The sequence below is a fragment of the Lichenostomus cassidix genome, chromosome 11 (assembly GCF_008360975.1).
Source record: "Lichenostomus cassidix isolate B80296 chromosome 11, HeHo_3.0, whole genome shotgun sequence".
NCBI classification, from domain to species: domain Eukaryota; kingdom Metazoa; phylum Chordata; class Aves; order Passeriformes; family Meliphagidae; genus Lichenostomus; species Lichenostomus cassidix.
In genome coordinates, this window is record NC_139492.1 from 5,756,048 (window position 1) to 5,771,167 (window position 15,120).

The 15,120-nt window shown below is 36.9% G+C and overlaps 1 protein-coding gene across 4 annotated transcripts in view; it reads right to left on the reverse strand.

The window, feature by feature from the left end:
- WWOX (WW domain containing oxidoreductase) overlaps window positions 1-15,120 on the reverse strand; it is a 463,245-nt gene that overhangs the window by 201,619 nt on the left and 246,506 nt on the right. The window contains exon 9 of one of the 4 annotated variants that reach the window (XM_085071486.1): window positions 12,641-12,846. The exons of 2 other annotated variants lie outside the window; for them this stretch is intronic. In XM_085071486.1, coding sequence (XP_084927612.1) covers window positions 12,748-12,846 — 99 coding nt within the window. In that variant the 3' untranslated portion in view covers window positions 12,641-12,747. Of the gene's footprint in view, window positions 1-12,640; window positions 12,847-13,698; window positions 13,732-15,120 lie in introns of those variants that run through there. One more of the 4 variants, XM_085071488.1, reaches the window with a different exon arrangement.

A 15,120-nucleotide genomic window follows, 5' to 3' on the forward strand; every position in this document is an offset into this window, starting at 1 on the left:
GGTTTTGCTTTAGTTGCACAACCTGGCAAAGTGGGAGCAGAAAGCAAGTGTATTTAAAGCAAATGTAGCATGTGAGAGACGCTTAACTTGGTACATAAAGTACCCATTAATTTTCACTATTTTCTAGTATATATAATGCCTTTCTTTCAACTGCTCATCACCTTGGAACCACAGTGCACTGGCTAAAGGGAACTTGGTCTCCTGAATTGTTTGACTCACTTCTTTCCTAAAGTTTTTACTTCATCTGTTTCAAATGTTACTTGGTTATCAACATAATTCTCACAAAAGATTAAAAAAAAATTTTAAAAAAAATTTTTAAAAGACCAAAAAAATCCCAAAATGGGATCAGGAGGAAACATCACCACTATTAGAATATCATGCCATAAATGTCTTGCAATTAATGTGATCAGGACCTAAAATTCATCACCAGAGTCTGTACTATACAAACTAATTCTCTGTCACTTGCTTAAAAATAAGAAATAAGTGGACTGACATTACAAGGCAGATAATAAATTGTTTTGTCATTCTCATTCTAAAGGAATTTAATTTCCATCATCAGAAAAGAGTCAAATGGGTTTTTTTGAGTGTAAACAAATAATTTGCTTTAAAAGCAATTTTAGTATCAACAGTTTACTGATAAGATACACAGATACACACAGACCTTTTTTCCTGAATATTCTACCTATCAAGGTAACTTTTGCTATAAACACCGTTTTAAAATTATCACATAAAAAACTATCAAGCACTAAATTAGAAAAAAAAAAGACAAGAATTTTGAAAGTGATAGTTAAATTTATGAAGCAATTCTGCTGTACTCAGAGGCTTGCTGCTTGGCATGCAAGCAAATTCCACAGTGTCTGTGTGCCATGCAGGTGAAGCTCTTTGCACAGCATTAAAAGGTGTGAGAAAGGATGAAAGCACCAAATTACAGCCATGTGCAGAACACATGTACTTTGGACTTAAGCTTGTTTGCATGACTAATAGAGATAATATTGAATGTCTTTTCTCATCTTTTTTTTTTTTTTTTTTTTTTTTGGCTCAGTGCCTCTTTTGCTACCTCCAAGAGCTGTTAATTTTGTTCACTGCTGAGCAAAAGTCAAAGTCAGAGTCTAAACAGCTTGTAATGAGTTTTCAATGGCCCATCTCACTGAAATTGAGGGCAAAGGAGCAGCAGACTTAGACACTGTCAGCCCTCGGAATTTATTATTGAGGGAGCAACGCATTCAGTAGAAAATACACAGAGGAGGGGCAGAGAATTCCGTCAGTTTTGCATTAAGCCTTTAACAAAGTCTGTATTACTTATGTAAATACCTTGGCAACACAGATAAACACTCAAAAATCAATGCAATGCAGCTCAATTAACTGTGCAACAAGATTGGTAGTAGAGAACGTTGCAGTAACTTCATTTGGCAGCCACTTAATGCTCAAGTTTTAAGTCCTGCTCCAGAAAAGTGATTAAAACTTCACTAAATACCTTGAAGTCAGGAGGAAACTGGGGGTTAAGGGTGCTTAGCACTGATAAGGAGTCACTGATAATTTTGTGAGTCCTCAGTGACCGTTTTTAGGGGCTGCACAAGGAGGGTTCTTTCAGCTCGGTGGTGCAATCCTGATGTTTGTGACACTGTCACACTTCAGAAAGTCAAGAAATTGTCACAGTCCTGTCTCTTCCAGTGCACACCTGGATATATTTCACTAACCTCTGCTATGTGCTTTCTTCATTTTTCTTCTTCATGTTTTAATTCATCAGGATTTTTGTTCCCTACTGATGCTCCTACAGATCATGAATCCTATTGCTTCATCCTCACTGGATCTCTGATTGAAAATTCCAGCTGTAAGCTGATTTAGCTGCTCTTACTCTTTCAGAAACAAGAAATAAAGCTAGTACTAGGGCTTCCAAACTCAGGAAAGAGTTCTCAACAGAGAATCTCTGTATTTATAATTGAAATTCTTTATCTTTCCTGGAAGCCTGTATTTGAGTTGTTGTTAGGAATTCAGGCTGCATGGATAGACTGGTGAAGAACAACACTGTAAGACTTTTAAACACTGAAGAAGTAGCCCCAGAAAAGAATGCATGCAAGCAGCAGCAGAGGACACTGGATGAGATCAAAAAGTACCAGTGATTTATTAATCCTTATTCTGGATGATCTGAACAGGCATTTAGGGTTTTACACATTGCAACATCTGTTACCTCAACCATTCCCCAGCCAGGCCTTTGATTTAGCACAAATACTCCAGGTTGTATTTACACACACTGCACGCAGCTTTCTTTTAGTTACATACCCATAAAGAACTCTGCTCCTGTCATATTTTATGCTACTTTTTCATGCATCACTACTTACGCAGGGAATGGAGAAAAGTTAGCAATTAAAAATGCAAGGCTTTGTTTGGCTTGATGTCATTTGGTTTAATGCCTATGAAGAAACACCTCCAAATCACATAAACTTGTGATCCAACACCAACAGCACTCTGTTCCACTCTTCTAACATTACATAAAACATGTTCACCACCTATTTTTTACCTATTAGAAAATTTGAAGGTTTTATCTGTTATAGAAATTATATTCATGTTTGTTTTTGAAAAAGATTTTACACATCCTTTTTGTGTAAAGTGCCAAGAAAAACACGGAAAGATCTTGAACTCCCAGACAGTATTGTCTGTATTCAGAGGGAGGGAGAGACTGAAATGTTTTATAAGAAGAAAACAATATTAGAGGACAAGAAAACTTCACACATGTCATTCAATATTACACAAAAGCACAAGGATGAATTGTACAAAAACAGCAATAAATTAGTAGAAAATCACATGATTTAGTAGAACTTACTGGGAATATATTCAACTCCTCAGTATTCTGTATTATTGACAAGCATTATATTGAGATAATTGAAGTTTAAATGTAAATAAAAAAGAAATCTGCATCACCAGCACCAGGATTCACTGTGGAGATAGTGCTACACAAGACACAGCACAAGTGGATAGAATGTGCAGCAGCAAATAGAGAAGTGCTGGCAAAAGGTACTCAAAAGCACACTAAGAAGAGAAATGAAAACTTAATTAAAGGAAAAATCATGTTGCTAAATCTTTCCAAATATCTCAGTCTATATTTCCAATAAATCTAGATTCCCAATAAATCTCTTAGATTTTGAAAACAAGCATCTTTTAAGAAACCACATGCTTAGCGTACTTCGAATTTTAAATTCCAATTCTTTTACTGGCAAAAATAACACCTAACACGTATTTGGTGGTAGCAGATAAAAGGGTTTGTACAGTTTGAGAGGAATGTCACATCCATCCTCTTTTGCGTATGCATCACATAATAGCCTGTTTTATACAGGACATAAGACCTTTTCAAAAGGGGCCTTGAATGAATAATGTACTACAGCATCGTGTGTGTCATCACATATAATAGGAGAGTCTCCTGCACCACGTATTAGTGAGGGTAGATCTCCTCTGCAGTTCTATCACCACATCAAACACCTCCCAGAATTGTCACAGCCAGGTCAGACCAAGCATTTCAATTTTTCCCAGCCCTGTTTTCAGTTTCCCTTCCCCTCACTCGGGGTGCTCAGTGGGCTCAGGATACTTGTGCATCCATTCAGCAGAGAGTGAAGAGCAGCAAATCATCCCAGAGTGTCTGTCCATGCTGCCCCTTCCCAAGGACACTAGTTTGGATGGTGCTCTCCAGCTCACAGGAGCATTTATTTCCCACCTATACCAAACTCAGGAACAAGCAAAGTGTTCCAATTATTCCAGATGACTTCCAGCCTCTCCAACAGTGAAAAGGGGATTTATCCTCACATCATTACAAGCAAAAGGGGAGGGGCATGAGTTTTTCTTCTGCTGCTCAAAGCCTTGGCATTTCCAGCTTTCCAAGCAGAAATTAAAATGCCATTTCTACACTGAAAATCCACCTAATTCTAGGAGCAAAAATATTTGGCCCTACACTTCAGATTTCACTGTTATGCCTGTGTTGAAAAGCTCCATTTTTTCCCATGGAACAGTGAACATTTATACAATCATTAAAAGCTCATCTTGCACCATATTTTTATCCTTCTCAGTTTTAATACATTTTTATAATTGCATTGAGGATATTCTAACTCTGTTTTTAGTGCAACAATAAAATTTATGAACCATGACAAACGTATCATATCAAAGATCACCCGAAGAATAACAATGTGCACGTCAATAGAAGAAACCTCAGCTTCTGCTTCATAGGAATTTAGGATTGGGGAGGTGATAAATACCTAAAATAGTATTCCCTTGTTAACCGTGAAATGGCAACAATATCACTTTTTTTCCTAAGCAAAAGGAAACGTGTTGTAAAAGAAAAATTCTTTGCAAACATGCTGTGTTGACAAGTTTCGTTTTAATGAAATTGAGAATTTTTAAAAATCTAATTCACGTGCAGATTTTACTGATTTCACCATGGTGCTGGTTGGATAATAAATATGATATCTAATTACCTTACAGCTCTTGCTGCACAAGACCTATTTCCAAACCTGTTTCCAATATTCCTATTTTCACCTGTGCAAATTTCTGCACACCCCCCACACCTTCACCCCAGCTGCTGACAGCCTCCTGCATTAGCCAGTTAGAGATAATAGTCTCGGAAAGTAAATGGTTTTCAATTAGAAAGCCCCTACAACCAAATCTTGTTTTCACATCATATTATTGATTATAAACACAGTTAAACATGCAGTAACTAAAACACATGCATGAAAACTATTACAATTTACTACATCCCAATGGAGTTTAAACCAAGTATTTCCTAATTACATGCTGTGTATTTGAGGGTGTGTGTGTATATTTTCAGAGTTTCCTTGGTATTTCACAATACAACATCATATTTTTAAATAAATCATTAAAATGAGGATGCAGGGAAAATCCACTTCAATACTTAAAGTTCCCAGGTTATTCTGTCTCCCTAACATATCAATTTGTTTTCTCTAGGTGAAAAAAAAAAAAAAAAGAAAGAAAAAAAAATCCTGGTAAGGTTCATGCAAAAGTGCAGATAATCTACCCATTTTTTTAAACAGTTATTGTGACAAAACGGATTGAAAAGGTATTGTAGATACACGAATACATAAATGAAATGCATCCCACTGGAAAAGCTTTTTTTGCTCACATTGTCATTTACAGCTTCTGAATTAATAGACCAAGAAAGGCACCACAGGCACCAACAAAATGCAGTAAAACCATTGGCAGCCAGTGGTGTCTCAAAGTTTAATTCCCCTGGGGAGAAAAGGACACTGCCTAATCTGTATTCAGTCCTGACATTGTCCACATCTGATATGGAACATTAGCTACTAACTCTCTCAATAGACTAGTGTCCTTCAGTTTATATTACTTTATGTTAATAGTAGAAAAATTACACACAACATCATTTATCATTGTTATACTGTACTATACAAGCCATAGCTTATTTTAATATATTTATTTACCCTTAAGAGGAACAGAAATTTAAATATATATCTCTCAATCTATATAAATTTAAAGATAAGCTTACAGTGCCAGGTTCAGTGCAGAGCTGCAGAAGGGACATACCCCTAAAAAATGTGCTTTAATTGTACATATAATCTCATGAGTGATCATGCTGCTGAAGTATGTGAAAAGCACTTTATTTGTGCTGTAAATCTTACAGAATCTGTACATAACATTGCATCTTAATCATAATTTCTTTTTTTTTTCCAGCTCCATCACAGGCAGCAGCTCTGTAGCTCTGTTTTCACATCCCACTTCTCCCTCACCTAGCTGCCCTCACCTTATTTACCTACAGCTCAGGTAGGCAAGCTCAGTTCCCTTTAAAGGGAAAAAAAAAATGAAGTTCATGAATCAACAAAGAACTAGGATTTGATTTTTTTATGGATCGCAATCTACATCTCAGTACATCTAAATTTCAATTAGTCTGTTTAAAAACACTCCTGCAGTCAGTGATGTGTGCTGTTTGCCTGGGCTACCCAGAAAATAAAAAAAAGACAGCAGTGATGAAGAAGAGAGAGAGAGACAGAAATCTATACTCTATTAAAAGTATATTATTTTACCTTTAGGTTTTAAAATCTAAGTAGTCAAATTAACGATGGATTTGTTTTTCAGAAAAGATAGTTACCTACAATCATCCAATCACATTGAATTTCAGATTATAATTCCTAGATAAAATTCAGAAATTTTTATTTGCTAACAGGGACTGTTTTCATTTCATTTCATACAGAAATGTTAATCTAAAGGTTCAAGCAATGGAAAATGTAACATAGAACACCAAATACAATTTTTTCCAAGAGGTAGTAAGCTTCCTACTATAAAAACCCATCCTATTTTCAAGTGGAACTTGTTCAACTTCAGCACTCAGTCCTTGGATCTTATTCTACCCAAAGTTCCTCCATCAAGCTTCAGTGCTGTAGAATAACTCATCCAAGTCTGACTGGTTTTAGAACAATTACTCCTGATTCAAAGGAAATTAAGTAGAATGACTGACAACAGTAGAATATCATTGGATGGTGGGCATCCTATGATTTTACTACTTAACAATAATTTTTTTAGCTAAACTGTACCAAAACCAAAGAGGACAAACAACCAAACTCCTCATACATGTGATTCTTAAGAATACCATAGGCTGTCTCTGCAAATATCCACGGAAACATTTGCTCAGATCAGATTATTTCAGACAGCTTTACTGAGCGAGAATACTCAGACATTTCCCAGGTACAAACTAAGTTCAGAGTCTGACATCCTGTTGAATATTGCAGCATTTGTCAAGAAATCACGACCACGGCTTCCTTGTGGCAAGGAGAGCAGGTTACGGATGAACCTCTCGTGCCATAAAGCACAAGGAGGATCAGATCCTTAAACAGTCACAATTTCCATTTCACAGCACTTTTTCCCAAGCAAGAACAGAGTGATAAATTCAGTATTTGACCTTAGAATTTGTAGGGCAGCAACAAAAGGATATATTCCATCCAACAAGATCTTAAATCTATTTTAAAGTGAAGTGCTCACGCTTAAGATTGTTTTGCGGTTTTTTGCCTAGTTACAAAACAACTGAAGTTGTAACTTAAGTACCAAGTGTGATTTTACACTGTCTGTTCACCAAAAAAAAAAAATAAATAAACATGACAATTAAAGATGAGAGTTTGATCACAAATGTTATCACAACTGCACTAACTGAAAGTCACAAACACGATCAGCTTTCCATTGGTGGTGTTTGTTTATTATTTGTATTAAAGCATTAAAAATGGAGGAAAAAAATTAAAACAAACAAACAAACAAACAAAAAACCTAAAAGCTAAGATGATAAAAGACATTAAAAACTAGATGCACGAGGGTGAGGAAGAATTGGTCAGTTTATCCAGGCAGACAGACAGACTGGTAGATGGAGGTTCTGCTGTGTTCATTAAGGTCATCTCCTGACCCCCATGCCACTGAGGAAAAGGCAACAGCTGTTTCCAGTATCAGTGGTAAGAATGATGGAAGTGAATTAATCCACAGATGGAGACCAGCACCTGAAGGGACCAGTCTGGTGAGCAAAAACAGCCTTTGCCTGAGAAACACACTTAAATGTTACCATATGGAGCGCTAACAGGAGACAGAGGGGAAGGGAAAGCTCTGCACATCGTGTTATTGCCTTATTGCCACAAAAGCTTAAGTATCGTGTTATTGATAAGGATAACAAAAAGACTGCCTGCCTAGGCATTCCTGATTTAGAATTCATAAGCTATCAAATTGGGTAAGATGCCTTAATTAAGAGAAACTAGGTGATTAAATTACTGAACTGGAAGATTCCACCCAAATAAAACAGTGTAAAATAAGATCGCAGGAGAACAGAGCTCCGAGAGGCAAAAGCCCCATTAAAATCTGAATCAATTCCTCCTGATAATACGTTTTGCAGACTGAAGATGCATCAGCTGTTAAGCCAATATGACACTTCATGTTAGTCAAAAGGCTGAAAAGCTGCAATCATGTTTTATTAAAATAACCACACACGCTGGGCTGGGCTGAGAGAGAGTACCAGGGTGCCAGAAGACAAGAACAATTAATTTAATATCTCTGAACTCTTATGTGTAGCATTTGCAGTTCAAACACCAGAATGTATCTGTCCATCTTTATTTGGATGTATTTTCTACACATGGCCTCAGGATCTCTGGGGAATAACAGACTGAAAGAAACAGAGCTGCACTATCAGAAACGCTGAAAAAATAATGCTCAAATATATTGACAGAGCTGGAGAACTGGACAGCAAATATTTGGAGGTCACTGGCCAGTTTCATGACTCCCTTATGAAGCATAAAACCCACTAAAATAAGGAAAACAAATGCTTGTGGTTACTGAGCCTGTCCTGCATGCAGCTGGTATTGCACCAGGGCAGAGCAAAAAGCACCTTTTGCCACCAAAATTGCCACCCAGCTGGGACAGAATTTTCACATTTTCACTCTGCCAGTTGACTGCAGGTTGCCCCTCTCTGGGCATTTCACCACAGCCAGAAATTCGAGATTAAATCAAAGGGAGAGGTGTGACTTCCCACTCCTGAGAACAGGTATTTGTGCAATTGCTCCTTCCTCACCCTCTTCCATCTGATTTTATTCTCCATAAGCAATTCCAAGCATGTAACAAGCATGTTCATGTTGCAGAACAAATCAGAGGTTTTCCTTGATTTCTGCTCCCTGAAGTGTGCCCCCAAGGTATCAGCTCTGGGATCAGCAGATTAAGAAATAAGTGTGTGTACACTTCTACTTCTAAGGCTTTTTTTAGTGTTTGCATTAAAACCCACATTTTAAAGCAGTTTTAGAACTACTGAGATGACAATAGATCTCTAAATTGAGACTCAGAGAAGATTTCAGCCCATTCAAGCAGTCTTCAGTGAGGAGGAAGGTTTACCTACTTTAAACATACTTTTACATTTCAGTAGGTTAAAAAAGCTTCACTGCAAAATGAAATTTTGCAGGTCATTTACTGATTATGATTAAATCACCTTCATTTATTACCATACGGAAAATAAGCCACTGTACTCAACATGGGAGGTAATCTTAACTGCTTAGCAATTTATTCAAATACTCAGAAGTGAAAATCATTTCTGGGCTGTTCATTCATTAATAAGGGCAGGTGGATGGCAGTTTGAGATATTATTTCAATATCTTTGAAATATAATTCCTAGTTTATATAGGTCAAAGAGGTTTCCCTGTTTACATATTCCAACCTGTGCAATATGAAGAAAGATATATTTCACGATGTGATTCTGTGAGGAGATTCAACAACTGAGCTAAAATACACAATTACACAAAATTAAATCAAAACACACCGAATTTTTTCTGCCCTGTATTCTTCACATTGCAGGTTCCATTAACAGTGAACTTATAAAGTCAAGGCAGCAGAGCATAGCTGTTCTACAATGCCAAGTAAATATCAGTAATAAGACACTGTCTTTCTCAAGAAGCACCTTTTATAATTATTCCCAAGAGTTTTGTAAGAGTTCTTCAGTCCCAATTGGGAAACAAAGCCTTTCCCACCCTTTCCATGTGGATTCCAAAACAAGGCTTGAGTGAGGGGATTTGGGTGCTGCAAAATATTTTCACAAAGTAATTTGCCCTTGTTGAAGGTGCCAATTTATGTAACAGCATCTTGTAACCAAAAGGAAACTGCTTTCATAATTTCAGAGCATTTTCTCTCTTGAGTGGGGGCAGGGAGGCAATGTTTAAGCACATCAACTACGTCTCTTTAATTAGGTCATTAATCAGCATCTATGAAAGCTGTTGAGATGCATTTTTTCAAGCTCCATATGCTTAAACTTTAGACGAAAATTTCTTCTCAGCTCTGAAACCAGTAAAATACTTTTACCATTCCTACCAGAAAAGATAATCTACATATTTACCTATCACTGAAATTCTTCCATGCATAGTTTTCCCCCAGTGCAGTAGCTGTTCATGTCCAACCTTGGCCTGCTGGAGTCCAAGAATAACCCAGAGAGTTCCTTCCCTATACCCCAAGGGGAAGCTCCACTCTCATCTGTAATGATGTAAATCCCAAGAAACTTATTTACATCAGTGAAGTCACCCAGAGGTCACAGCAAACTATTTCACTTCCTTTACTTCATCCTTTTTCTTTATCCATTACTTACATCTTAGGGAAAAAAAAAAAACTACATCAGGCACTGTAAACTCAAGTGTTTGCAGCAGAACTCAGGTTCCAAAATAATTTGCAGTTTGAAATGTGGCTTCAGAAGAATGCTGCAGAAAATCTGTGCTGCAAAAAACCTATATTGGCTCAAGGAAAATAAAATGCCTTCTCACCAGATTAGCAGAGTGAAAGGGAGCATTCAATTTTCTAAACTTAAGCTATATAATGCAGACCACTGAATTTTATCCAGTTTGTTCTTTATCCAGTACAATCACTCACATATGACTAAGGCATATTTTCCAGAAACAGCTACTCTTGAAAGATTCATAATTATCCCTTTTTTACAATACTACTGCTGCTGTGTATTACCCTAAATTAATGTGAAAAGAGAACCGGAAACTAAATTCAGCTGAAAATGCTACGAAACTTCACACAGTTCAGAACTCCAAGAACTTGCTTTCTGCCCTGTAAAAAGGATGGTTATATATGGACACCCCAAAAAAAGCCAGCAGACAAAGAAACCCCTCTTTGATGACATCAAGTGCTTGGGTGTTCACTTCAAAGGCTTGGAAATTATTTTTAGACATTGTTGGGACTTGTCTGGTGGATGTCTCCCTACAGCTGGTCCAGAAAACAAGATTCTGGATTGGGGGGATTTGAATGGTGAGCTAATTTGAGGGAGTCTTTCCCATCAATTCTTCTACATATTCCAGAGACGGTAAATCCTTCTAGTCCAGCATTGCACATCCCTTCCCCACAGGCTGATCCATGGGAACTTCAGCTCTCAGCACTACAATCCAACAAACAGGGAAGATCATAAAATATTACTTAGGCAGAAATTGAATGAGTAATTGGGCATCTCAGCTTTCTTGGGACTCCTTGTGGGAGGTGGTGGTGTTATTGAAAAGCAAAAGGGAACAAGGCTTAAGAAAGGAAAGCACAGTGAAATTAAAGTGCTTCTCGAATAATTATATTTGCAAAAGTTGAATAAAGTAACAGCTTTCTAACTAGTCCTATTTTAGCACGAACTATCCCCCCACCAGAATACAAATGTTTTCATGGCACCCATATTATCAATAATTATTTGTCCTGGTGAATTACGAATATGCATTTACCAAAGGATTTCTGGAGAGGAGAAAAAATCAGCTTTCCTAAGACAGAGGAGGGAAGAAAACTAAGTTAATAAATCATTCTGCCTCAGATCTCTGGAAGATGTGTTAGTGATGATGTTTTACACTTTTGGTAATTTTATAGCTACTGGCTTAACTTATCTATTGTCTGGCACCAAATTTCAACTAGCATTTGAAATTATTCACCCTGTCTACTTAAGGGTGGATGTTTGTCCCTTTTTCTTTCAACACAGAGCTTTCCTTCTTGAGACATGTATTGAACAGCTCTTGCCTGACCTATGGATTAATCAGAATTTAAATACTGTATTATTTCAATAGGCACTTCTAATATCAGTGTTTCCTGCCATGAAATGTAATTAGGGAAAATTAATTTACCAGGGGACCTCAGAAGCTTTCCCTTCCTGCCCACTGCTATTTGCACCGGGCGACATTCAGGTGTAATTCCTTCTGTTCCAAGTGTATCAGAGCTGCCTCGGAGCAGAAAATGTCACCCACTATTTGGAAGGTTCACAAATGTGACATTTTCCCAGCCAAACTGAAGCGCAGCAGTCAGCTCAATAGGTTTATCACCGTTAATGAAAACAATTGGAAATACACTGAACATCTTGTTTCGTGACTTAAATCAGTCTGTAACTGTATTAGAGATGCAAGCCAGTGCTCCAGGACAGATTATCTCGCCGTGAGGCTCTGATGGAGCTGTGCTGTTTGTAAATGCAGCTGGTGCTCAGTGTTGTCAGGTAGGATAATAAACGAGGTACACCTCAGTTCACATCCCTCGCATCGGTTTTCATGTTATGTTCTTAACCTGTATCATCCTTTCTCTTTCAACATTGATTTTGATCTGGAGGGCACACAAAAATATTCAGCTGCGGCGCGATGGTTTTTTATATGCAACTTCAAAAAGTGTTTTTTTGCAGCCTGCATTCAGAATGGGCTGCAGGCCACCCTTTGAAAATTCATTATTCAGGTTATCTGGAGACAGAAACAAGAAACACATCGGCTCATCTGAGTGGTGAAAGCAGCTCAGCTTTTGCAATTGGGTTCTGAGGATTTTCCCCTGTGAAACAAAGGCCAGAGCACAGGGATGAGTTAGAGAAGTATGTTCTATTTAACTCAGCGGTGTCAGGCATATAACGTGCCCTTTATATCTATGGTTTATTTTAACACATATCAAGGAGACAGAAAATTAGTGATCAATGTAGAGGGGAGCATGAGGTTTCATTATAAATTAATGTATGAAGACTTGGATTTCAATGATGAAACGAACATGAATCTTAAAAATTGTCTGTCTTTATGAAACAGATGAAAATTATTACAGTATATAACTTTTTGGTGACATTTTACTGCAAAGGGCATATTGTTACAAAATTTAGCAATGATGTAGCTAACAGAAATACTGCAGGGATAGATAAGATTATTTATGTAACATGATAAAACATGAAACATGGATGTATTTGAGTCATTGGGTTGCAGAATGGGAAAAATACTTTGCCCTGCTCATAAGTGAACCTTCCTGTTAAATCAAGGAGAAGCACAGATGGAACTTATTGGGAACCAAGATTGCACAGCAATGGTCAAATCCAGTCCATCCAGTTGTGTACTGGAGCACAGAAAGCTAATGGAAATAAAAAAGGAGAAAGAAGAATAAAATAGAGTAAATGTTCAGAGAAGCTCACTTGGGTATCCACTTCAGTGGTGGGTTTTTCCCTAAAAACAAACTATCCCTGCAGTGACATGGAGATGCACTGATACCTGGATAAAAACCCCCTACTGGAACTAAAACTGAGTAAAAACCACCTGTAAGTAGAGACACTGCAACACAACTGGTAGAAGGTTGCTGCAAAGTAATTCTGCTCCCCAGGCTGGAGCTGGAGAAACTCAATCCCAAAAGGGACCCTGGATTAACATTACTGGAGGCCTGGAATTAAATTCAGGTTCTGGAATATTTCTAAAATGGAAAGAACACATACACTGATTGACTTACATATCGACATGATTGACTCACATGAAATAATCACTAGAACACAGAAAGCTCAGAGTTAACAGAAACAAAAACTTGTCATAAAAATACAATCTTTATCAGCTCAATGAATCTTGGCTACACAATCTTTTAAAAAAATAAATCCCACACATCAAAATCAGACTGACTTATACGCATAAAATCTGGGCAAACTCAACTGGACACATTTCTCTAATGCAAATGTGATGGAGAAAATATATTTTCACACAAAACTAAGGTCAAAATTAAGTTTATCTTGGAACTAAAACTTCAGTCTTACCTAAGAAAATATTTTCCCATATGTAACTTTTCAACACTATTCTCACTAGAATTGCATAACTGAGTTCAGATTAAAATTATTTGCTCTCCTTAATTAATTGCACCTATATTCCATCTTCATCTTGTTTCTCTTCCCTTGTCCTTCCTTCCTTCCTACCTTGCCAGGATAAACCATTTCTGTTACATTTGCAGCTCCAACTCGATTCATACCACTGTGATTTCCTTTAAACAAACAAAAAGACAGTAAAGAAAAGAAAAACAGTGAGAAACACCTGCAAGCTATTACAAATTCTGAACCCACCCACACAGTCTGTAGGTTATAAGTAAATGAAAGTAAGAAGATTCAAAGAGAGAAACAAAGTGGGTTTGGGTTAGTTTTTTTTCCTTCTATAAACACTGGCAAACGGATGATACTGAAATCTTTAAGAAAATATTTTTACACTTTTTGGTTTTGTGCACAAACAACAATTTCTATTTCCTGCTTTGGCTGGGGATGGTTCAGTGCCATCCCTGTTATCTGAGATGTTCATAATGGGCTAAGCTTTGACTGGATGAAGGTACACTGCCAACAACATTGCCCTGCAAGAAGGCATGGGATTTATGATTTTCCTGGATAACAAATTTAATCACACTGATAAGTTTGTTGTTTATCAGACCAAAGAGTTTCTCACTTCCTTTATGCAACTGAGAAAAACTGGTCAAACAGTGCAGGCTATTGCATTTTGCTTAAACTTGAGACATCTCTGATTTGTATTGTAATAGATTATTATTCATGATAACACCTGAAAAATTTATTTTGGAGAAAAGAGAAAACAAAAGTTATAAGCTCTACTCTGTACAAATACCTCACAAAGATCTTCTGTACTGAAGCAGTTCTACAAGCTTCCATCAAAACTAATTTTCTTAGGAGCAGAAATAAATATTGCTCAGATATAAACTAAATTCTAATGGTTAGCCAGAAGTAAGAAACCCCAAAAGTGGTATCATGGTTCTCTTGCATCCAGAAGAATTTTCCTCTGGACATGGCAAGCCAGGTTTTCTTGCAGTAAATACATAAACCATCGAAAGATATCTAAATTATTTTTCCCTAGAAATAGACATAAAGTATTATAAATTCAGTTTAGTACATTAAGATTTACTATTTCATTTTTACAACTGATCTATCAGCATTCTGTAAAGCTGAGCATCTCACTAAGATGTCAGTGTAAAAAAAATGTACTTGAGTGTTTTAATACTCACTGTAACTGAACACAGCCCAAGTAAATGAATTAACTCCATTGCCACAGAACATGCTGGAAGAAGTACAAAATTAGAAAACACAGGATAAGTTTTCTTCACATATCTGCTTTACTGTTCAGCTGGATAAAATTTAACATAGCTGTGCTTGAGCTTATTATATGTAATAATAAAGGCACAGTAGAAATACTATAAAGGTAAGGGAATGGTGCAGCATTTGCCTTAATGTAAAATAAGCAAAGGAAATATGAATGCCAAGAATTACAAGGTCTGAGCCTGGCCACAGAGCAAAAGTATATTGAAAAGTACACTGAAAGTGTACAAAAGTACACTGAAATATCCATTTTCTAAAAAAATCTAAAGAGTATTATGAAC